This window comes from Dendrobates tinctorius, unplaced genomic scaffold, assembly GCF_039654945.1.
Source record: "Dendrobates tinctorius isolate UK_male_01 unplaced genomic scaffold, ASM3965494v1 ptg000008l, whole genome shotgun sequence".
Lineage (NCBI taxonomy): Eukaryota > Metazoa > Chordata > Amphibia > Anura > Dendrobatidae > Dendrobates > Dendrobates tinctorius.
In genome coordinates this window covers 38,009,925-38,036,625 of record NW_027361676.1, presented here as the reverse complement: position 1 = coordinate 38,036,625, position 26,701 = coordinate 38,009,925, and the positions used below count along the sequence as shown (strand labels likewise).

The 26,701-nt window shown below is 40.4% G+C and overlaps 1 protein-coding gene across 2 annotated transcripts in view; it reads left to right on the top strand.

The window, feature by feature from the left end:
• SPOCK3 (SPARC (osteonectin), cwcv and kazal like domains proteoglycan 3) overlaps positions 1-26,701 on the top strand; it is a 584,466-nt gene that overhangs the window by 545,561 nt on the left and 12,204 nt on the right. For both annotated transcript variants that reach the window (XM_073577087.1, XM_073577079.1), the window contains exon 7: positions 21,082-21,201. In XM_073577087.1, coding sequence (XP_073433188.1) covers positions 21,082-21,201 — 120 coding nt within the window. The remainder of the gene's footprint in view (positions 1-21,081; positions 21,202-26,701) is intronic.

The window sequence follows — 26,701 nt, the reverse complement described above, 5'->3', positions numbered from 1 at the left end:
TGTGGTATTGAGGTTGCTGACATTTCTCCCTCTTTTGACTCTCTGATGACACAGCTTGCATTTGACAAAGCAAATGTCATCTGCAACTGTGTCAAAAAAGGACCACGCACTGCAACTCTTGTGAGCGCCCGGTTTGCCTTTGGAAGGAGGAATGCTCCTAACAGGTGCCGAAGTGGAGGGTACAGGCAACCAAGTCTTCCCCCTCCCTCTGCCTCCTGTTTTGGCCGGTAGGGGAATCTCTTCCTCCGAGCTGCTCCCACCACCTTCCTGTTGCTCACGCCATGATGGGTCAAGGACCTCATCATCTTCCCTCCCCTCTTCAAACAGCTGCTTCTCCGGGGTTGTCTCGCCAGCACCGTACGCACCAGAAAGTGGCAACTGAGTCTCGTCATCATCTGATGCGTACTGAGGTGTGCTGACCATAGGCACTGGCCCACTCGCCTCTTCAGATTCAGAGGGACAAAGAAGTTGCGCATCACTGCATACTCCCTCTTCTTCACATTCAGGAATGCTGCTTGGCTGGCCCCCTCTTTCCAAGCCAACAGATTCCGAGAACAGAAGTAGAGACTGTGATGGCTCCTGTCCATGTCTCTCTGACTGCCTGGGCACTTTGGCAGGTGGTGAAGAGACAGATGGTTGCTCTTAGGTGCTCTGACCCTGAGAGGATGCGGAAGTAATTGAAGTCGATGCGTTAGCTGCCATCCATCCGACAACGGCTTCAATTTGTTCCTCCCGCAGCAGTGGGGTACGTTGAGGTCCTACAAAGCTGCGCATAAAGGACTGTTGCCTGCTAAAACTGGGGGATGCTGATCCACTGGTGCCCGCAGCAGGCCCAGAATCCCCACGTCCTCTACCTGTAGAATCCCCACGTCCTCTCCCTGCAGAATCCCCACGTCCTCTCCCTGCTGAAACTCCACGCCCACGCGCCTTACTCCCTGCCTTCTTCATCTTGCAAGACTGCTTAAGATAGGCAAAAAAGTACAAAGGGGGGCCTTAGTGTGCTTATTCCTGAACAGCTGGTTACAGGTACAAGAAACACTAATTTTATGAAGTGTGTGTGTGTGTGTGGACTAGACTTTAATAGGAGCTGATGTGGCCTACACAAGTTCAAAATGTAGTGTTTGGTGAACTTTTTTTGTGGTTTCTTTGTTGGAAACAAACTCAAAGTATGTGAACAAAGAATTGAAACTGATAGTATCACCAACTTTTTGGAGCTATTACAATGCAGGCAGGTAACCTACAATGCAAAAGATGAGGCTCCAAAAAAATTGGGTAATACTAATCTGGCTGCGCCGGCAGGGCACAAGCCAGAAAAAAAGGCTCCTCTATCTACTCCTATATAGTGTTTGCAACCAACCAATGTTGATGGATACGGATGGATGCACACTAATAGGAGAAGAAAAAATGAGCTGCACTCAAAGACAAATATGTGTGAGGCAGTGACGCACGTTGAGCGTCCTACAACCAGACGTAGCTGCAGGACACTCTACTCAGCGTGAGCTGCACTCACACACAGTCAGAGGCCTCTCAGACAGCCGTCAACAGTGCAGCTAAGTGGGCACTGGCACTGACAGGCTGCAGAAAGGCTCCGCTGTGTACTCCTTTATAGTGTTTGCAACCACCGTAGATGGAGACGGATGGATGCACACTAATAGAAGAAAAAATGAGCTGCACTCAAATAAAAATATGTGTGAGGCACTGACGCACGCTGAGCGTCCTACAGCCAGACGTAGCTGCAGGACACACTACTCAGCGTGAGCTGCACTCACACACAGTCAGAGACCTCTCAGACAGCCGTGAAAAGTGCAGCAAAGTGGACACTAGCACTGAAAGGCTGCAGAAAGGCTCCGCTGTCTACTACTAGTGTTTGCAACCAACGTATATGGATACGGATGGAAGCACACTAGATTGAAATTATGTAAAAAATGCAGCTCAAAAAATAAAAGATGTATGAGGCAGCAGTGATCACACTGGGTGGCCTACAGCCTGACGTGGCTGCAGGACCCACTCCACAGCGTGAGCAGCACTCACACAGCCCTTGCAGACAGCTGTGAACACTGCTGCTAGGGCAAAGAAGGCTACAGTGGTGGTTTATGTAGCCTGGGTAAAGCACTAGATGTTTGGTGGAATTGCTATTTCTAACTGTCCCTCACAGTCTTCTACAGCAGCCTGTCCCTAACTGAATTCACAGCAGAGTGACCAGAAATGGCGGCTGCGATGGCTTTTATAGTGCATCATGACATCATTTCGGCAGCCAATCACAGCCATGCCAATAGTTAACATGCCTACATGCCTAACAGGATGTGCCCACACTTCGGAGGATTCCCATTGGCTTAATCAAAGCAAGCAGGCTCATAGCATGATGGGAACTTCCTATTCCGATTCCGATTCCGGAATCCGATATGACAAAAGTATCGGAACTAAGTATCGGAATTCCGATACCGCTAATATCGGCCGATACCCGATACTTGCGGTATCGGAATGCTCAACACTAGTAAAGATTATCAACCAATTAGAGTGCTGTATCTTTAAAAATCAGTATTAAACCTTCTTACAAGCACCTCATGGATAAAAACTGAGTGCTGACGTTCTTCTGTGTAAATGATTATGTCTTTGTCTGCCTAAGAAAATGACTCTAGCACATGTGGGTTTGTGGTCATAGGATAGGTCCAGACTACCTGGCCAAATTAGCCTTTTATTTTAATCATGTAAAGCTTAATAAATGAGACTGTGGTCCATACTGTTATCCCACACCACTGCAGTTCTTCTGTAATACGGTTTGTTCTGCAATTATCATGGATTGGGAATTACAGTTGCATGGAACAGTCTCTTGTGTAAGATACTGATACTACCGACCACTTTCAGAGAACATTCTTTTCTCAGATATAGTTCTAAACTAAAGAGATTTTCACTCTCCTTATTGCATGTCATAGAAGACTTGATACACCTCCAAATCTCCTTTTTATCACTCCTTCTCTTGCTTCTCTTTCTACTTTCCTTTGCTATTTCATGTCTCTTCTTACGCTTTCATATTTTTTGCATTTTGCTTTTATTTAGATTTTTGAATGTGTTGATATTCACATGTTTTGTTCATCACGTTTTGTTCACATTATTTAAGCAATGTTCACACTGCTTTGTATAACAGTTCCCAATATACTGAGCAAGCTAGGTGTGTCTACACAGCTTCATTAGCATTATGGAGGCCAGGAGAGTATATTTTGTTCATCATTTGGCCTGTGTATGTTAGTATGCTGCAAAAAAGTTTATTCATAGTAAATCACACAATTGTATGCCATGGTATCCAGTAAAAAATATTACATGGTTTAAGCCTTTCTTATTGGGACTTTTACACTGAAGCACTTCACCTTTTAGACCCTGCATATTTCAGGGCCTTACAGGACACCATAGTGTCTGGCCCATTATTTGGTCTCAGGTTGCCACCTGCATCTCAAAATCATGGGTATGCCAATAAGCTAAAATAGGGAGGCTCCCCCCTAAAATAATAATTTAAATACCACTGTCACTATTGACTGCAATCTAAAGGTTTAAACAACTGCAATCAGTTCTAATACCAATCACGAATATTGAGAGCAGGGTGTCATCTAATAACTTTGCTGGTTCTGCACTTTAGCTGGTGTCATCATTGTACTGTACATGTAAGGGTGGTTTCACATTAGCGTTTCAGGGCGCAGCGACGGCCTGCACACGGCCGCCACTAAGCCCCGCCCCCTGTCATGCCTCCTCCGGTAGCTCCGCCTATGGGCGCATGACGCTGCATGTGTCCTGCGTCCCCTATCTTTATCACTGGGGATGCAGGCCATGTGCAGTATGCATTTGGCGGCGCGAATGCGTCCTTTTGATGGTGCGCCGACCAGCGCCAAACGCAACCTGTTGCAATTTGGTTGCGCTCGGCGCACCATCAAAAGGACGCATGCGCCCTGAAACACTAATGTGAAACCACCATAAGACGATTTGTGGGAATCACCTCCCTCTGCGCCACACATGCATGACAGATGTAGGGAAGAAGTTTAAAAAAATTAAGTTTCCCCATATTTATCTGTAACCAGCGTTCCCGTTGTGCAAGAAAGAGATGTATCCACTCTGAGATACTGTGCTGTGATATGATGTCATTAAGGGGCATAGGTGCCTCCTTCAACCTACTTTCTGCTGTTTTCAGGATGTCTCAAGAGCTCTGGTGCCCAGTGGGCTGCAGAATACAGCCTCAAGGGCCACATGTGGCATTCGGGCCATGTGTTTGAGAACCCTGGTCTATACAGTGGTTGAAATCATGACTAGAGTTGAGCGATACCGTCCGATACTTCAAAGTATCGGATCGGAATGGATCGGCCGATCTTTAAAAAAAGTATCGGTATCGCCGATTCCGATACCGGAAGTCCCATTCAAGTCTATGGGACTTCCGGTATCGGAATAAGAAAAATCCTGTTTTTCCCTTGTACAGCCTCTCTGGGGTCTGTACGGGCCTTTCGGGGGGCTGTGCCGGCCTGCCAGGGGGTCTGTGCAGGCTCCGGTGGTCTGTGCCGGCCTGCCGGGGGGGGGCTGTGCCGGCCTGCCAGGGGGGCTGTGCAGGCTCCGGTGGGCTGTGCCGGCCTGCCGGGGGGCTGTGCCGGCCTGCCGGGGGGCTGTGCAGGCTCCGGGGGGCTGTGCCGGCCTGCCGGGGGGCTGTGCAGGCTTCGGGGGTCTGTGCAGGCATCGTCCGATGGGACTACAAGTCCCATCGGGCGATGCCTGCTACCATGACAGTGATTGACACATTAGCCAATGATGGGACAGTAGTAGTCCCATCATCCGGCTAATGTGTTGAATGTAAAAAAAAAAAAAAAAAAAATTACATGCTACATACATACAACATGCATACTACATACATGCTACATTCATACTACATACTACATACATGCTACATTCATACTACATATATACTACATGCAACATACATACTACATACATACTACATGCAACATACATACTACATATATACTACATGCATGCAACATGCATACTACATATATACTACATGCTACATACATACTACATATATGCTACATACATACTACATATATACTACATGCATGCTACATACATACTACATATATGCTACATACATACTACATGCTACATACATACTACATATATACTACATGCATGCTACATACATACTACATGCTACATACATACTACATATATACTACATACATACCACATACATACTACATACATACTACATACATACTACATGCTACATACATACTACATATATACTACATGCATGCTACATACATACTACATGCTACATACATACTACATATATACTACATACATACTACATACATACTACATGCATGCTACATACATACTACATGCTACATACATACTACATATATACTACATGCATGCTACATACATACTACATGCTACATACATACTACATATAACCTACATGCATGCTACATACATACTACATGCTACATACATACTACATATATACTACATACATACTACATACATACTACATGCATGCTACATGCATGCTACATGCTACATACATACTACATATATACTACATGCATGCTACATACATACTACATGCTACATACATACTACATGCTACATACATACTATTATTATTATTATTATTTATTGTTATAGCGCCATTGTGAGGGGGGTATACATAAAAACAAGTACAATAATCTTAAACAATACAAGTCATACCTGGTACAGGAGGAGAGAGGACCCTGCCCGCGAGGGCTCACAATCTTCAAGGGATGGGTGATAATACAGTAGGCGAGGGTAGAGCTGGTCGTGCAGCGGTTTGGTCGATCGGTGGTTACTGCAGGTTATAGGCTCGGGGGACCAAGAGCACCCCGTGTTGTACCTGAGCCGGAAACTTTTGCCGAGGGAAGTGGCATACTCGACCATCGAGAAGGAGTGTCTGGCCATGGTGTGGGCACTGCAGCGTTTGCAGCCCTACCTGTATGGGTGCGCCTTCACGGTGGTAACCGACCACAACCCTCTGAGCTGGTTGCACACAGTGTCCGGAACCAATGGAAGGTTGCTCCGCTGGAGCCTTGCCCTTCAACAGTACGACTTCACTGTAAAACACAGGAAGGGCAGCGAAAACGGCAATGCCAATGGGTTGTCCCGCCGGGGCGAACCCGCTGAGGTGCGCATGGCCGATTACCGAGAGGTAATGCCTCCTTAGCGCCCTCTTAAGGGGGGAGGTGTGATGTACAATGTCTGTGAGGTATGGGGTTTTGTCTACAAAATATGATGTTTTCTGTTGTAACTTTCCAGAAAAATCCAGCCCTCTATGCCAATGCAGGCTGTCAGCTCATGCAGCACCTTCCCCCCTCCTCTTTTCGCCCATGGCTCACTCACACACTGACCAGTGCCCCCCTGCCTGGGCTAGCTCTGAAACCTTAAACCAACTTCCTCTCGAAGAGCAGGGGGAAGGGATCCCTTTGTTCGGAAAAACACAGGCTGTATGCCGGTATATGGGAAACATAAAAGTCATATTACGAAAACCATACCCAGTAGAGATATGAAAATCATATTTTTGTAACCTGAGCGGTCCCAGCTTCGATACCGTGTCTCTTTCGAAGTTCCACCCTGCCCAGAACATGAGATATGATTTGCGCCCAAATGGACGGTCATATCGCATAGATGTTTGATGTTTTCTTGATGGGCTCATTACGCTGGGAAACATGATACCACTGATGAGTCCATACCAGCTTCTCCCATAAAGTTATAGCTAATCTAAGTTTTGTAGCCAAAACATAACTTGGATAAGAGAGGTGGGATCAACCCAGAATGCACCTCTCCGTGATGTCACATAGGAAAGTCTATAAGGCATTTCCTGGGCAAACCAGCTCAGAACAGCTGCAGAGTCCGTGCTGACAAGAACTCCAGATGAATGGAGACGTGTGGCTCCTCCCCCCTTAAAGCCGCATGGTCTGCCTAAGGAACAATATGGAACTGTGAGTGTAATCTCTTTGTTTTCTCCACTTTTATTTTATACCTGTACTGTACATATTTTATGTCTCAATTTTATAGCAACTTTTATCTGTAATCACTGTCCTCTTTCGGAAAATAAATGAAATTATTTAGATCTGTCTCCATGCTCTAAGAATCGAACTATACGCCTTTGATAGATAATCGCTACTAATTCAAGGGGTTTGCCACGGACCCTCTTAATTTAACACTGTGAATTAAGTAACCGTGACTGGTGGCAGCGCGTTGTGTATGGCTATTACGGCTGGCTGGCAGTCTAGAAGGGTCTTATATTGCTGAGTAAGGGGCTTCAGCCACAGCATTGATAATTCCCTTACTGCAGAAGCCTAATTGCCGGTTCACAACAGGCAGCCCGTCCGGCGACTAATTATCCTAGGTGCAGTTCCCTGACTGACCTGAGGGTAAGGGGGGCGCCGGAGGGCTACGAGTTCCAAAGTGGAACTGAGAAAGTGGGATATACATAAATCCCCACAGTACTTGGAAGATTGATAGCAGTGGTGGGGCATCCAAATTAAACTCCCCCTGCGGCAAATTGTAGAGCGAGATTAGCTTGCTGGATATTTTTGTCACATGGTGCCAGTGGTGGGATAACTAAGATAAGCCCCACTGCGCCTGTGATAGCCGTGTGCCGGCATTGTGTCACGTCCCTCCGTCCGCTGATACACCGGTGTCAGTGGTGGGATCGTGACATAGTGGTGACACAGGGTCCGCTGTCCATCGCGTTTTGGTGGCAGCGGGACCCCCGTTAGTCGTCGCCCGTAAGTGGACGAACGGCCGTGGGCTGTTCGTCACATATTGGTATGTGACATACTACTACATACTACATGCTACATATATACTACATGCATGCTACATACATACTGCATGCTACATGCATGCTACATACATACTACATACATACTACATGCTACATACATACCACATATATACTACATACATGCTACATACAATACATTCATACAATACATACATAGACATACAGTACATATAACATAGAGTAACATACTTACCAATACTTGTCACATTGTTCCCCGAAGCCATTGTCTTTTACGGAATAAATATTAACATAACAAACCACAAAAATGCTCACCCACGATCCGAAGCAGTCCACGAGTGTGTCCCATGACGATCTTGGGTAGAGAACCCATTCCCACGCAGCAATGGCATAAAGTGAGACTAGGGACTTTTTTTTTTAAGTGGCGGAGGAATACAGTGCGGAAGGATACCTACCTTCCGTCATTGGATTCCTGCAGCCCGTAGAGAACGGCAGCAACAGCTGATGCTGCAGTTCTCTACCCAAGATCGTCGTGGGACACACTCGTGGACTGCTTCGGATCGTGGGTGAGTATTTTTGTGGTTTGTTATGTTAATATTTATTCCGTAAAAGACAATGGCTTCGGGGAACAATGTGACAAGTATTGGTAAGTATGTTACTCTATGTTATATGTACTGTATGTCTATGTATGTATTGTATGAATGTATTGTATGTAGTATGTATGTAGTATATATGTGGTATGTATGTAGCATGTAGTATGTATGTAGTATGTATGTAGCATGCATGTAGCATGCAGTATGTATGTAGCATGCATGTAGTATATATGTAGTATGTATGTAGCATGTAGTATGTATGTAGCATGTATGTAGCATGCATGTAGTATATATGTAGTATGTATGTAGCATGTAGTATGTATGTAGCATGCATGTAGTATGTATGTAGTATGTATGTAGTATATATGTAGTATGTATGTAGCATGTAGTATGTATGTAGCATGCATGTAGTATATATGTAGTATGTATGTAGCATGTAGTATGTATGTAGCATGCATGTAGTATGTATGTAGTATGTATGTAGTATATATGTAGTATGTATGTAGCATGTAGTATGTATGTAGCATGCATGTAGTATGTATGTAGTATGTATGTAGCATGTAGTATGTATGTAGCATGCATGTAGTATGTATGTAGTATGTATGTAGTATATATGTAGTATGTATGTAGCATGTAGTATGTATGTAGCATGCATGTAGTATATATGTAGTATGTATGTAGCATGTAGTATGTATGTAGCATGCATGTAGTATGTATGTAGTATGTATGTAGTATATATGTAGTATGTATGTAGCATGTAGTATGTATGTAGCATGCATGTAGTATGTATGTAGTATGTATGTAGCATGTATGTAGCATGCATGTAGTATATATGTAGTATGTATGTAGTATGTATGTAGTATGTATGTAGTATATATGTGTTATGTATGTAGTATGTATGTAGTATATATGTGGTATGTATGTAGTATGTATGTAGTATGTATGTAGCATGTAGTATGTATGTAGCATGCATGTAGTATGTATGTAGTATTTTTTTTTTTTTTTTAACATTTAACACATTAGCCGGATGATGGGACTACTACTGTCCCATCATTGGCTAATGTGTCAATCACTGTCATGGTAGCAGGCATCGCCAGATGGGACTTGTAGTCCCATCGGACGATGCTTGCACAGACCCCCGGACATCAGCACAGCCCCCTGGCAGGCCGGCACAGCCCCCCCGGCAGGCCGGTACAGACCCCCACAGGGTGCACAGACCACCGGCAGGCCGGCACAGCCCCCCGGCAGGCCGGTACAGACCCCCACAGGGTGCACAGACCACCGGCAGGCCGGCACAGCCCCCCCGGCAGGCCGGTACAGACCCCGGGCAGTCCACGCTGCCCCCTGGCAGGCCGGCACAGCCCCCCGGCAGGCCGGCAGAGACCCCCGGAAGGCCCAAAATGACGGCGCATCATGATGCGCACACACCGCGCATCATGATGACGTCAGGCTGTCAATCTACTTTGAACTCCCGATTCCGATACCGACTTCCGATATTGAAAAAATATCGGAAGTCGGTATCGGAATTCCGATACAGCAAGTATCGGCCGATACCCGATACTTGCGGTATCGGAATGCTCAACACTAATCATGACTTATAAATGGGTATTTTGAATTGTATTGGATTCTATTTCTAATGCCGGGGTCACATTATCCTATAGCATTCCAATGTGAGAGCATCGTATGCGATATGCTAATGACACTTTACTCAAGTTCTGCTGCGAGCTCGAGCCAAGTGTCAGTGCTCTGTGCTCCGAATTCCTTTCACATGCGAGAATCAGATCATAGGTGAGGAGAATAAGGAGAGATTAATCTCTATCTTCTCCATTGTCACTCATCGTAAATCGTACTGCACTTGGATCACATCCAAGTGCAGTCCAATGTTTCGCATGAACCCATTGACTTGAATGTGTGCCTGCCATGTGAGATACACTGCTGATCACTGCATGGTTTGCCTAATTGAATAACATTGGTCAGAGAGCATTGCGATTTTTTCTTGCATTGCACTCTTCCATATTATAAGCCAGTAGTAGCAAACCCTAGTACATGACTGACTGAGACATCTAAAACTATTGTTTTTTTGTTTTATGACATAACATGAAAGTAGTAATTGTTGTTATTCCTCCTAAGGAGGTGTTAACATTTGACTTAAAAAGAAAATTCTGGAGATGAGATGCTAAAAAGCTTGTAAAGAAAGAAAATCCTACAGATGAGAAACTACCGTATGAGAATCTTTCTAATTTGTAAGACAATAAGAAATTTATGAGTATAAAGGAGAATTGGTGAAGGAATATATAAATATTTCATGTAGATGCATAACATTCTCTATTGTAAACCTTGGAAAACACTGCTTTTTTGTAACGTAATAAAGCAAAATTGAAATGCTTATTTGGGTAGAAATGGTAAGGTCTTGTCTTTATTTTATTCTTCTGTGCATGGAAGTATTTCAAATTATTTATTATATTTATTACTAGCTGAAGAGGCCAGCGTTGCCTGGGCATAGTAACCAACTGTGGTTAGTTATAACAAATTATAATGATTATACTGCACATAATAACTGTGCATCTAATCCTATCCTGTGTGCTACTGACTGCTGAGCCGTGTATCTAATCCTATTCTGTGTGATACTGTCTTCTAAGCCATGTATCTAATACAATTCTGTGTGATACTGTGTGCTGAACTGCGTATCTAATCCTATCCTGTGTGATACTGACTGCTGAGCCATGTGTCTAATCCTCTCCTGTGTGATACTGACTGCTGAGCTGTGTATCTAATCCTATCCTGTGTGATACTGTCTGCTGAGCTGTGTATCTAATCCTATCCTGTGTGATACTGACTGCTGAGCCGTGTATCTAATCCTCTCCTGTGTCATACTGACTGCTGAGCCATGTATCTAATCCTATCCTGTGTGATACTGACTGCTGAGCCGTGTATCTAATCCTATCCTGTGTGATACTGGGCTCCCCTTGCAGTCTGTGTCAGAGGGTGGTCTGTGTTGGCACGGTAATAAATTGTGTTATTTCCAGCTTTACAGAAGGACGATAACACCATAGAAATGATAAGAATAATAGGCCTCAGTTACCACAACTGTCTACAAAGAAAACTGTTGCTGATAGCAACCAATCACAGCTCATTTTTCATCTTTTAAACAGCTCTGGGACAGCGTGGCGAGTTTTGAGTGGTGACTTTTGTGTTTCGACTTTTAAGTGGCGAGGTTGAGGTATGTGTGGTGAAATGTGTGCTGAGGGTGGTATATGAGTTGAAGCACGTGGTAGTGTGTGGCGCATTTTGTGTGTGTGTTCATATCCCCGTGTGTGGTGAGTATCCCATGTCAGGGCCCCACCTTAGCAACTGTACGGTATATACTCTTTGGCGCTATCACTCTCACTCTTTAAGTCCCCCTTGTTCACATCTGGCAGCTGTCAATTTGCCTCCAACACTTTTCCTTTCACTTTTTCCCCATTATGTTGATAGGAGCAAAATTGTTTGGTGAATTGGAACACGCGGGGATTAAAATTTCACCTCACATCATAGCCTATGACGCTCTCGGGGTCCAGACGTGTGACTGTGTAAAATTTTGTGGCTGTAGCTATGACGGTGCAGATGCCAATACATACACTTTTCCCCCATTATGTAGATAGGGGCAAAATTGTTTGGTGAATTGGAATGTGCGGGGTTAAAATTTTGTCTCACAACATAGCCAATGACACTCTTGGGGTCCAGACGTGTGACTGTGCAAAATTTTGTGGCTGTAGCTATGACAGTGCAGATGCCAATACATACACTTTTTCCCCATTATGTAGATAGGGGCAAAATTGTTTGGTGAATTGGAATGCACAGGGTTAAAATTTTGCCTCACAACATAGCCTATGACTCTCTCGGGGTCCAGACGTGTGACTGTGCCAAATTTTGTGGCTGTAGCTGCGACGGTGCGGATGCCAATCCCGGACATACATACATACACACACACACACACACACATTGAGCTTTATATATTAGATTGCAACATTCATAAATTAGAGTAGCATTCTGTTATTTTTTTACTCCAATAAAATTCTCTACATTAGTAAATGTTAGTACAACTATTAGCGTTTGTCTTTTCTTTGTGAAAATTCACAGAATATTTCTCATAAATTAGGTAATGTGACATAGTGACGCCCTGAGAAGCCCAAAGCTTTGTGCTCTTTTGTGGGGGCATGTGTTCTGCTACCAGAACTTCCTGTGTGATGAAATTGCATGGAGTGTACCACACACTTTCTGCACTGGGAGTTAAGCAAATATCACAGTTGATAATGAAGATTATGTCACACAGCCATAATGAAGGAGAACACATTTCAGCCTCCCTGATTCTATACTGATAATCAATTTGATCATTTATTAGAGTATAGAGAAAATGATGATAACGCTGTTTCAATAGTAGGCAGAGGTAACACTGGCACTAGCTGTCCATGTGATGTTACATTGATGCATCAGGAATTTATAGCAGAGAAGGGAAGATAAAGAATCTAAATGAAATCTAAATTTTAAGATGGAATTTTAAGAAAATAGGGCTTTAAAGTGCATTGCAGTACGTACACTGTATATAAAAGAAGTGTAGAATGTAATAGGCAATTAGATAAAGGGTGAAGTAAAGAACAAAAAAGTGTTATTATAAAATATTTGTCTAAATGTAAACATTATAATTCTGGTGTCAAAAAAGGAAAAAGATATAAAGATATCAAATTGGTACTATTAACTCTGTGTAGAATTATTAGGTTAGTATTTTGACCATATATTTTTATTCATATTTTCCAACTCCAAGCTGCATAACCTTGAATGCTTATTAGATGAATCACATCAGGTGATGTGTATTTGTGTAATGCGGATTAAGTATATTAACACCATTCAACAAGGTGTTCAGAATAACTAGCTTATTTTACTTAGACAAAATCGTCCAAAAATGAGATTTATCTGACTCCGAAAAGTAAAGAATTGTTACAAGTCTTAAAGAGGGATGCAGCACTTTTGAAGTTACTGAGTTATTGCGATGTGACCACAAACATGTTGAGACAAAAAGATTCCCATTAACTGCCAAAGATTTGAGAAGACTCAAATGTGAAGGGATCAGGAACACATTATCCTCCATGGTTGTCATATTCCAGAACTGCAACCTCCCTGGAGTGCCCAGAAGTAAATGGTTTTCAGTGCTCAGAGACATGGCCGAGGTAAGGAAGGGTTAAACTCAACCACCACTGATCAAGACACATAAGTTGAAAGGTCAAGACTGGGCCAAAGAAATAGATGACAGATAGAAAACAGATTTTTCAAAGGTTTTATGGACTGATGAGATGATATGTTAACTTGACGGACCAGATGGATGAGCCTGTCGTTGGATCAGTAACGGGCACAGATCTCCACTTTGACAAACTCCAGCAAGGTGGAGTTGGGGTACTGTTACAAGCTAGTGTTATTAAAGATGAGCTAGCTGGAGCTTTTTGGTTTGGAGATGGACTGTAAATCAGGCTCCCAAACAGACATTTTCATCAAGTACTGGTACAGGAAAAAGTCTGCATCTTTCAAGAAAACCATGATTTTTATGCAGAACAATGCTCCATTGCTTGCATCAAAATACTCCACTGCTTGGCTAATCAGAAAAGGTCTTAAAGATGAAAGAATAATTACATGGACCACTCCCTCACCTGACCTAAACCCTGTTGAGAACTTACAGTGAAGGAAAACAGTACACCTTTCTTAACAGTGTCTGGGAGGCTGTGGTTGGTGGTGTCCAAAAAGTTGGTCATCAACAGTTTAAAAAACTGGCAGACTGCATGGATGGAAGGCTTATGACTGTTATTGAAAAAGAGAGTGGCTATATTGGTCACTGATATTTTTTGAAATGTGAGAAATGTATTTTTGTACATTTTGAGTTGTTAAGTTTGTTAAGTTTGTTGGTCGCCGAGCATGGACAGCCCGCTTCAAATCATCCCACAGATGTTCAATGATATTCAGGTCTGGGGACTGGGATGGCCATTCCAGAACATTGTAATTTTTCCTCTGCATGAAGGCCTGAGTAGATTTGGAGCAGTGTTTTGGATCATTGTCCTGCTGAAATATCCATCCCCTGCGTAACTTCAACTTCGTCACTGATTCTTGCACATTATTGTCAAGAATCTGCTGATACTGAGTTGAATCCATGCGACCCTCAACTTTAACAAGATTCCCATTTCCGGCATTGACCACACAGCCCCAAAGCATGATGGAACCTCCACCAAATTTTACTGTGGGTAGCAAGTGTTTTTCTTGGATTGCTGTGCTTTTTAGCCTCCATGCATAACGCCTTTTTGTATGACCAAACAACTCAATCTTTGTTTCATCAGTCCACAGGACCTTCTTCCAAAATGTAACTGGCTTGTCCAAATGTGCTTTTGCATACCTCAGGCGACTCTGTTTGTGGCGTGCAGAAACGGCTTCTTTCGCATCACTCTCCCATACAGCTTCTCCTTGTGCAAAGTGCGCTGTATTGTTGACCGATGCACAGTGACACCATCTGCAGCAAGATGATGCTGCAGGTCTTTGGAGGTGGTCTGTGGATTGTCCTTGACTGTTCTCACCATTCTTCCTATCTGCCTTTCTGATATTTTTCTTGGCCTGCCACTTCTGGGCTTAACAAGAACTGTACCTGTGTTCTTCCATTTCCTTACTATGTTCCTCACAGTGGAAACTGACAGGTTAAATCTCTGAGACAACTTTTTGTATCCTTCCCCTGAAAAGCTATGTTGAATAATCTTTGTTTTCAGATCATTTGAGAGTTGTTTTGAGGAGCCCATGATGCCACTCTTCATAGGAGAATCAAATAGGAGAACTTGCAAGTGGCCACCTTAAATACCTTTTCTCATGATTTGATACACCTGGCTATGAACTTCAAAGCTCAATGAGGTTACAAAACCAATTTAGTGCTTCAGGAAGTCAGTAAAAAGTAGGTAGGAGTGTTCAAATCAAGAAAATGATAAGGGTGCCCATACTTTTGCATCGGTCAAATTTTGTTTAAATGCAGATTGCACATTTTCTGTTAGTACAATAAACCTCATTTGAATCCAGAAATATAACTGAGTCCATCAGTTATTAGATATATGAAGCTGAAATAGCTGTTGCAAAAACCAAAATTGTTATAAAGAAAAAAGGTTAACATTAATAGGGGTGCCCAAACTTTAACATATGACTGTATGTATATAACTACATTAATATGCTTTAGTGACTGACTTTTGTCATAATCAGTCTATGTGTCATTGTTTTATGAAATAATGACCTATGTTGTGCATGTTCACCACATATTGGGTGCTGATGTGTGTAGCAGGCTCAGTACACAGTCAACATCCAGCCTAACAGCAACGCCCATAGCTAGCTAGAATAGCTGCTGTTAACCACTTAAATGCTGCTGTCAATCTCTAACAGCTGCATTTAAGCTGCTTAATCCTACTATTGTGCTGTTTTAATTATGGAGTGTCATTTGGTTGGCTTGGCAGTTTGGATAAGCAATGTCTACTGCTACAGTACTTATGGGAAGTCTATCTATAGGGCTGAGTAAGCATTGAAATGATTGCAGGTTCAAATCCACTGAAAATTAAAGTAAGAATTGAATCCCCTTTCTTCTAATCTTTTTTTGCTTTAATAATTTCTATGTGCTATTTCTCCAGGCTAAAAATCCTGATCTATCAGGAAAAGAAAACAATTTGTTCAATTCAGTAAATGCCATAAAGCAGTAAAATGAAACATCAGAATTGTAGAGCTTTTGAGACTCTGTGCCACTTCCGAAAATGTCTTCATACTCCAAAAGCATACCAATAAAAATGTCAGCTCACCGCAAGAAAAAAAATCATCCTCCTGTATCTCCTTCAACAGAAAAATTAAAATGTTACAGTGAACAGCGTCAAAACCAATTTTTTTCTTACAAATTTCTGATTTTTTTTCATAACTCAAATAACAATAAAAATCCTTTATAAAAATTTGATATTACCATAATTACATTGATGAAGTGAATCATTTTTCCAGGGTATTTTTACTGAAAAATCAATGCCATAAAAGTAAAACCCAAAAACCAATGGCAGAATAATGACTTTTTAGTGTCTTTCAAAACTATTACTGAAAAGATTACTGAAAAGGGAAGGGAATGAACAAGCAAAAATTTAATATCGCTAAGGAATTACTAGATAATTTACTATAAGCAAATGTAAAACTATGAAAGGAAACCTGTCATGTCGGATAACGTTATTAACCTGCAGATACAGGGTTAATCTGAAGGTCAAAAGCTTCAGGAAGTTCTCCCTCCTGGAACTGTCAGTCATACAGCCATACACTTTGACTGACAGGCAGATCAGAAGTTCATAAGTTCACAGTCAGCTGTCAGTCAGAGTGCCAGACCAATGCTTACTCTCACTAGTGTGAGCGGTGGCTGTAGCCGTGCTGACGTGCCTATATGAAGGGAAGTTGATGATTCCCGGGATGAATAAAGTTTACTTTCAGTATGGCATTTAGGCACTTTCCTAATGCTATCTGACATGACAGGTTCCCTTTAACAGTTAAAAAAATTACTACTATATTAGAATATTTTCTGAAAGACATACAAGTTTTATAAGCAGCTAAGAGTGGTTAGTAAGTAGAAAAGGCATTATAATGATACTTATCTAAATGTCTTTACCCAGCACTACACTTCATTTGTCATACTTTCTTAACTGTGCTGCATAAATGAGACTTGATAAATATTGCGATTAGGTTCTTGAAAAGTTAAATCTTTTTTCAGTTTTAAGCTAGGCATAATAAATATTTTATAGCAGCAAAGAAGTTTTTTTTTAAGTTGACTTGTTTTAGAATGAATTTGACAGACCTTGTGCTATAATTCATTTTATTTGTTCTCTATATCACAAAATTGTGGGTAAGAATTTGACAGCATGTCAAGCAAAGTTGAATAACAGAATTCGTGTGCACCATCTAGAAAGAGAAAACATTTTTTTTAAGTCGGATGAACAAGTGGGAGCCCGAGGGGTGAAGTGCTCTTGTTTTTGCAATACACATAAAAAAATGGAGCAGATTCTCTGAAACAGCAAATACCATATTGTTTTCTTACAGTAGGCATTTGTATTTCTTAAGATCTTCAAAAAGCATGTTCAATATCTCTAGAAAATTATTGTCATTGTGTAGTTTCCTCTGTAATCCTTACAGTAAAGGTCTATGAAGTAATGTAAAAAAATCTTTTAAAAAATCCCTGTTGTAGTTTGTATTAAAAGGTAGTAGAAAATAACCTCTAATTTTTCTTAAAGATTGTGTTCATTTGTTCACAAGTCAGTTCACATTGGAAAATCCCATGTTAGATTGCACTCAGAAGGCAGTATAAATCTGACCGAGATCACAACGCAGTGTACAGACTAGCCGGTAGCTCTCCCGACCCAAGCGTGACAGCTGTCAAACTTCGGTAGGTGAAGATGGCTTTAAGGTGCAATGATACACTGCGCTGCTGTAGGTATAATTCAAGGAACTTTATTGGTGCCTACGCGTTTCCTGAGCTGTCCCAGCTCACTTCATCAGGGCAAGATACAAGCATGCAATGCAGGAGTTTATATACAATCCAAAGTGGAAAAAAAAAGGGGGCAGGACAAATAGCTGCCACATCAGCAAGGCAATGGTATAAAGCACATTAAAATAATTGTATTTTAATAGGATATATTAAAACCGCATATAATAAGAATACATACTCAAGAACAATAAAAAACAAAATATATATATTTCTTTTGAAATAGACACGGGGGGATCACGGGGTCCAATAAAAAAGTAGTTAAAACCATCCTCAAGGAGTCTAGAACACAGTTCCAAAGTTGAGAGTGTATGGTGTTTTAATCCACATGACCATGGTGACTAGTGAAGAATGGGGTATGATTTTTCGGATCAATGTTAAGATCAATCTATTCTCTTCCAGAATAAAGAGTAAATCCAAAGAGGTGTACCCTGAATAACGGATTAAAAAAAATGATTAAGGGCACTTATATAAAAAAAAATACCGATTGTAAAAAAGAAAAATTTTTTTTAAATAAAGTGCAGTAGTGTTTTAATATTAAATATATTAAATCATAAAAACATGGTAACAATGTAAAAAAGGGGGGTTCTAGTATTATAAAGAGACACAAGATGGCGCTAAGACGAGCTTCAAGGAAGTGTCAGAAGCTTGAAGAGAGTACTACAGTTAAAAGAGAGAGCTTTCTGTGTGAAACCAATGTGTGGAGTGGAAGGATAAAACAAGATGGTCAGGCTAAACATTCCCAATGGAGGGTTCAGTATGCATGGGAGGCAGGGACAAAAATCTCCAAAAAACAAAATGGACTTTTAATAAAAAACATCAGAAACAATATTTAGTCCAAAGGGTTCCAGAGATTTCGGTAGGGAAAGCCGCCAAGCCGGCCAGTCCAAGCATTGTGTTCCCATCTCTGTCCATTTTATATGGCTCTCTGACTGCGTCCTTAGGAAGATGTCTTAATAGTAACAGATTACAAAGTGTACACATATGAAGCCTCTCCAAGAGCTGTTTTCAATGGAGAAACCTGGCAGGAAGTGTTTAGCCAATTTACATTTTTGTATTTTCATTTTTTCGTATCCTCTTAAAAAAGCCATAATTATTTGTGCTTTGACATAGATGTATGAAGGCTTGTTTTTTTGGGGTGGGTTGTATTTTTATATATGTATATATGCTTCACTTCAATAGGTAGAGTAACGGAAATGGCAAAATAAAATTTAGGTGCAGTTAAATAGTGAAAAAATGCCTAATTCTGCCACTGTTTTTTGAATTTTATTTTTACAGCATTATGTGTGTCTTAAAAGTAATCAGTACACATGATTTTCCAGTTCAGTATTATTTTGTAGATACCAAACATATAATATCTTTAATATTTTATTGGCTTGAAAAAATTTGGATTTTGTAACCAAAAAAATAATTCTGTCACCATTTTCCAAGACCTGTAAATTTTTATATTACCATCAATAAGGCTGTCTGGGTGGCTTGTTTTTTTAACACTTGTTAAAGTGTTTTTATTTTGATAATTTTGGTGTACATGCTATTTTTTGAATGCTTCTTATGGCATTTTAACCAATAAACCACATTTCTAGTCTTTTAATTTGTTTCTTCTTAAAAGTGCTTATTGATTGGCTTAATTAATTTTAGATTTTAATTGATTGGTCTGTTCTGGACACAGTGATAAAAAATCAAATTTTTATATATTATTTTTATATTTATAATTATTTTTCACTATTTACTTTTATTTAGTGCCTTAGGGGCTATGAATATGCAGTCATTTGATCGCTTGTACTATATACAGCAATAACTTAGTATCACATGACATACACAGGGTCCTTCAAACAGCCCCACGCTGTCATACCAACCTGCTCCCCATAATTACGTCACGTTAAGGGTGAAGATGGGCATATTACAGTGCATAAATAATGCTATGGCCTCACTAACATGAGCATATACATCAGACTAGTGTTATTTGATATTTTTTCGAATAGCACTCAGACCAATATTATTATAAGGGGCAGTGTTGATCAGCCCTTTTTTTCTCATGTGGATTCAGCATTAAGAAAATTAGATTGCATTCAAGTCTGTGGGTGCGAAGGAAGCATCGGAGTCGAATAACATACAAGTGCATTCTGATTTCCGTGGACTCACAGAATGGAGAGGATGGAGTAATTTTGTTCTTGATCTTCTCACCTGTGCTACTATTCTCTCATCTGAGAGAATCGGATCACACTAAGCTGACACTCTGATCAAACTCGGATCATAGTTTGACCAGATTGTTATTAACATAATCAGTTAGATTCTCTCGCATGAAAGAATCTACGGATTTGTGTGACCGCAGTCTTTTAGAGATTAATGGTGGCATTTAATAGAATAACAGCAGTGGCACACCAATTTCAGCTCTTAGGGTTCGCTCACACTGGTGAGTAGCATCCGATGATTCTCTTATGTGAGAGAATTCAATGCTAAATGCATAAAACTCTCGGCTCAAACTCTGATGTGAGCATGAGCCGAGTCACATTTTACTGTGCTCCAATTCTCTCGCATGAGAGAATCGCAGCACAGGTGTGGAGAAGACATAAAAAACAAGCCCTTACAGAGCTATGTGGACTGAAAAATAAAAAAGTTACGGCTATTGGAAAGTGCAAAAGCGAAAAATCACAAATTATGTGTGCCAGAACCTGTCTTTTGAGAGAGTGAGAGGAACTATTCTGTCAGACACACCTTATCAAGTTTTAATGACACAGATTGTCATCATAGTCCTGTAATTTTAGTATGTTGTAAGGTTCAAGTAGATTTATATTTGACACTAATTTTAAAATTCATTTTATATTTTTTGTTACCTCGTATGTTACATCACATAGATGTATCAAGGTGAAACATCCATAACCTGCTCCACTATGCTAATATCATAGGATGTGTACTGCTGCCACTCATTGACTTTGTTAAAGTGTCCAAATATTGCTTATGAAAATTCAGTGCACCAAACCTTGAAAATGCATTTAAAGAATATTAGATTTGTAATCCTGTCAGCAGAGCAAATACATAAGACAACATGAGTACATAGAAATGTAGTCATTGCTGATGTGGAAATGTGATCTGTGTGTCACCTAAAATTAAACTTCAATGTTTTCTTGTGTTGTTATTTTCAGTGTGCACTGATCAAGAGTTCCGAGAAATTGCTAATCGACTAAGAGACTGGTTTAAGGCACTTCATGAAAGTGGATTCCAGAAAAAGAAAACCAAATCTACTTCTAGACCAGAAAGAAGCAGTAAGAAATAATTTTTATTCTGTTATGAATACCACAAGATCAATCATTTGCAATTCAAATTCACTGGGTTTGATTAATTTTTCTCAAAAAATTAATTTGCAGTAAATAAAATAATCTTAACGTACAGTACAGCTTAGCCTTAAATTGCCTAGAAAAGATGTGTAATATACTGAGGTTTCCTGGGACTGTATTCAACCTTTTTAGAGATCTTTAGCACAAAGACAGCCATAGAAAAGTCAAAGTGACCTGGCTATATAAATTAATGGTAACTTCGGGTAACCAACAATTAATGGTCCAAAAATTGACCCTTTGTGGGGGGCAGATGATTGTGTTGCAGGTTTATACACATAATTAGTGCAGAGTGAAGAATACATGGCTTTTTCACAAAGGGAGGTGCAAAAATGTGCCCTGTTGGGGGAGTATCAAGAGGTTTGTCCTTTGCTAAATGAGGAAATAATAGCTTTTTCACAGGCTGTCCAAAAATTATCTCAACAGACAGCAGTAAGTTAGCTGCTTATATAGAGAAGTAGCTATGGTAAGTTCTTAACAAGAACAAAAATTGCCTCTATTTTGCAATCCACAAGAGGTTTGCCATTTGCAAAATGAGTAAATAAAATCATTCTTTAGTCATGCAAAAATTATCCATTTATTTAGGTGCTTCCTAAATAAATGGATAATTTTTGCATGAAGCAATGGCTTCTCATCTAGGAGTAAAAAAAAATGACAGTTTGATAGTTGAAAAATGACAAAACTATTACAATAGTTTTTTGTTAAGCCATTTAGAAATAATCCCTTAATTTAGGTTGCAGGAAGAGGTAATTTGTTTTTAAAGGCAAGAAGCAGTAATTTGTCACCAAGCCATGAAAAAATAACCCCATTTTGGGAGCAGATTTGTTTTTGTGTATCCTAAAGAGGGAACACTTCCCAGCAGTACTACACTATAGCTACTCAACACAATGGATAAGCACATATGATGTGTGTGTGGGGGTATCTAGCAGCTTTGGAAGCAGAGGTGGCATTTATAGTATCGACTATGCAAGATGGAGAGGGATCAGATGCTCACCTGGGTGTTGGCTATCAGCACTCCTTGCATCAGAACTGTGTATAAGACAGCAGACAGTCATGTAGGCAGATGCTCCAGCCAATCTAATCATTGGCATAAGCTGAAGGTGAATGAAAGTCGGCACTATCCATGCATTATTCATCTTGACAAATGTCATGTTTTGCATTATTGTAGAGAACAACCTGGTCTGCTTGGGCAAGATAATGCCACTGGGTGTGCTGATTACACACTCTGGCAGTACTGGAAGCAGCTGCACATGACAGTATGTCAATAGCAAACTGACCCAGTACTTGCCACAGATACAATCTGATGATCTAAAAGTTCATTGACTTGGGGCTCAGTGAGAAAAGTCATAGTCCAAGTATGACTGAACCTGACTGTTCAGAAGGACACTGCTTATGCTGGTAGTAAGACAATTTTGTCTCCCTTTTGGAAGCTGAAAAAACTCACCCATTTTGCTTTTATAGCCAGTGACTAAAAACATGGCTATACAATAATCCTCACTTTGCTGGATTATCAAATGCCTGTCATTTCACAATCATTTTAGCATACATCTTTCCATGCTCACCAGCAGGACAGAGGACCTCCTTGTTTCACTTTCCACTCTCATTATTTTCATTTTCTCTCAGTCAGCCTATGTACAGTCATGGCTGAAAGTGTTGGTACCCTTGAAATTGTTCCAGAAAGTGAAGTATTTTTCCCAGAAAATTATTGTAATTACACGTTTTGTTATACACATGTTTATTTCCTTTGTGTGTATTGGAAAAACACAAAACAACTGAGGGAAAAATGGCAATTTGGAGATAATTTCACACAAAACCCCAAAAATAGGCCGGACAAAATTGCTTGTGCACTCAACTTAATATGTGGTTGCACATCCTTTGGAATAAATAACTGCAATTGCCTTCTATAACCATCAACCAGCTTATTACACCTCTCAACTGGAATTTTGGACCACTCTTCTTCTGTATACTGTTCCAGATCTTTCATATTTGAAGGTTGATTTCTCCCAACAGCTATTTTAAAATCTCACCATAGGTGTTCAATGGGATTTAGATCCGGACCCATTTCTGGCCACTTCAAAACTCTCCAGTGCTTTGCTTCCAACCATTTCTGGGTGCTTCTTGAAGTATGTTTGGGTCATTTTCCTGATGAAAAGCCCAGCACAAAAATTCAGCTTTCTGTCACTGGGCACTACATTGCTACCCAAAATTCTTGGTAATCCTCAGATTTCATGATCCTTTGCACACAGTCAAGGCAACCAGTGCCTGAGGCAGCAAAAGAGCCCTAAAATATCTTTGAACCTCCACCATATTTGACTGTAGTTATTTTGTTCTTTTCTTTGTAGGCCTTATTCCTTTTTCGGTAAACAGTAGAATAATGTGCTTTAATAGCTCTATCTTGGGCTCATCTGTCTACAAGATGCTTTCCCAGAAGGATTTTGGATTTCTCATGTACATTTTGGCAAGGTGCAGGCTAGCTTTTCTATGTCTCTGTGTCAGTGGTGGGATCCTCCTGGGTCTCCTCCCATAGCGTTTCATTTCTTTCAAAGTAGGAGGATAGTTTGCTCTGACACTGATGCACCCTGTAGGATAGCTTGAATACTTGAATGTCATTGGAACTTGATTGGGGCTGCTTTTCTTCCATTTGGACTATCAAGGATTGCAACCTTTCTTCAAGTTTTCTCTGATGGTCATGTCCAGGGAGATTAGCTACAGAGTCATGGGTTAAAAACTTCTTGATTATGTTGCACACCGTGGACAAAGGAACATCAAGACTCTGAAAATGGACTTGCAACCTTGATATTGTTCAACAATTTTGGTTCTCAATTCCTGAGACAGTTCTCTTCTCATCTTTCTGTTCTCCATGCTTAGTGTGACACATACAGACACATATTGCAAAGATTTATTCAACTTCTCCCCTTTTTATCTGGTTTCAGGTGAGATTTTCATGTTCACTACACCTGTTGCTTGCCACAGGTGAGTTTGAACGAGCATCATATGCTTGAAACAAAGTTGTTTACCCACAATTTTGGAAAGGTGCTAACAATTTTGTCCAACCCATATTTGGGGCTTTGTGTGAAATTATGTTCAATTTGACTTATTTCTCTGTTTTTTTGTGTTGTCCCAATACACACAAAGGAAATAAAGTATGCATAATTGAAAAAAATTCTGGTAGAAATACTTCATTTTTTGGAACAATTTCAAGGATGCCAACACTTTCGGCCATCACTGTATATGTGTTTATCCCTGAATAAGAGCAGTTTGCACATTCTGCCATTTATTTACTGTATTTATTTTTGTTAAAAAAAAGTTGCCCTTTATTTTTTCACAAAGATGTAGGAAATAAGAAAATTTCAAATTTAGAGAAAACATTAGACATTTTATAATATTTTTTTCACATTTTAGGTCATTGATCACCCATTATTCAATATATAGCACACTGTGGGTGTTGCTTTTATGTGTTTTACAATACTTTTTTCTGTAAAAAATAAAAATGGTTAAAAAATTGAACGTGTGTAAAAATAAGCCACAGAAATACGTCGTAATTTCAGCATTTTTTCTACAAGGCACAATAAAACACTTGTATAGATGAATAAATAAAATAAAGCCCAGCTCACCATTTAAGATATCTTTGAAATCGGAGCACGGAACCGCCATGTCTTGGCGTATAAAGTTTCAAATGAGAAGATGATCCAGCTCCATGATGAAGTGAAAAATCAATTCTTTATTCACTCAAAAGATTTGCAAAAATAGACGATAAAATTATCAGCATAGATAGCACCAGGTATTGTGTTATCAACGCGTTTCAGGTGTCACAGCACCCTTAGTCATGACTTCAAAAAATCTGTTTGTAAAAAAGTCCAAGGCCTTATTCAGATGTCCATTTAAAAGTTTAGCGTCACTTATAAATTTCCTTATTTTTGAAAGAAAAGCACAGTTTTTTCCAATAAGGCTAACATTAAATGATTCAGAAATATACTCCTACATTGTTAATGAGGCCCATTTCCAACAACCATCACTCCAGTGTTCTTATGGTACTTTGTGTTTGCTAACTGTGTAAGAGGGCTAATGGATGGGTAGAATAACCTTGAAAACCCTTGTGCCAGTATGTTAGCACAGCTGAAACCAGTTTGGCTGATTAGAGAAGCTATAAACCTGACCTTCCTTTGAGCTAGTTGAGAATCTGGAGCATTACACTTGCTGGTTCCATTAAACTCTCAAAATGGCCAGAAAAAAAGAACTTTCATGTGAAACTCGACAGTCTATTCTTGTTCTTAGAAATGAAGGCTATTCCATGCGAGAAATTGCCAAGAAACTGAAGATTTCCTACAACGGTGTGTACTACTCCCTTCAGTAGAGAGCTCAAACAGGCTCAAACCAGAGTAGAAAGAGAAGTGGAAGGGCCCCTCTGCACAACTAAGCAACAAGACAAGTACAATAGAGTATGTAGTTTGAGAAATTGACTCCTCACAGGTCCTCAACTTTCAACTTCATTAAATAGTACATGCAAAACGCCAGTGTCAATGTCTACAGTGAAGAGGCGACTCCGGGATGCTGGCCTTCAGGGCAGAGTGGCAAAGAAAAAGCCATATCTGAGACTGGCTTATAAAAGGAAAAGATTAGTATTTGCAAAAGAACACAGACATTGGACAGAGGAATATTGGAAAAAGTGTTATGGACAGACGAATCCAAGTTTGAAGTGTTTGGATAACACAGAAGAACATTTGTGAGATGCAGAACAGAAAAGATGCTGGAAGAGTGCCTAACGCCATCTGTCAAGCATTGTGGAGGTAATGTGATGGTCTGGGGTTGCTTTGGTGCTGGTAAAGTGGGAGATTTGTACAAGGTAAAAGGAATTTTGAATAAGGATGCCTCACTCCATTTTGCAATTCCATGCCATACCCTGAGGACAGTGCTTTATTGGAGCCAATTTCATCCTATAACAGGACAATGACCCAAAGCACACCTCCAAATTATGCAAGAACTATTTAGGGAAGAAGCGGGCAGCTGGTATTCTATCTGCAATGGAGTGGCCAGCGCAGTCATCAGATCTCAACCCCATTGAGCTGTTGTGGGAGCAGCTTGACCGTATGGTACGCAAAAAGTGCCCCTCAAGCCAAACCAACGTGTGGGAGGGGCTTCTGAAAGCATGGGGTGAAATTTTTCCAATTAACTGCTAGAATGCCAAAGATCTGCAATGCTGTAATTGCTGCAAAGGGAGCATTCTTTGACGAAAGCAAAGTTTGAAGGAGAAAATTATTATTTCAAATAAAAATCTTTTTTTCTAACCTTGTCAATGTCTGGACTAGATTTTAAATTCATTTGGTAACTTATTTGATTAATAAAAGTATGAGTTTTCATCGAAAACACAAAATTGTCTGGGTGACCCCAAACTTTTGAATGGTAGTGTATGTGTTCTGTCCATGTTTTTCAC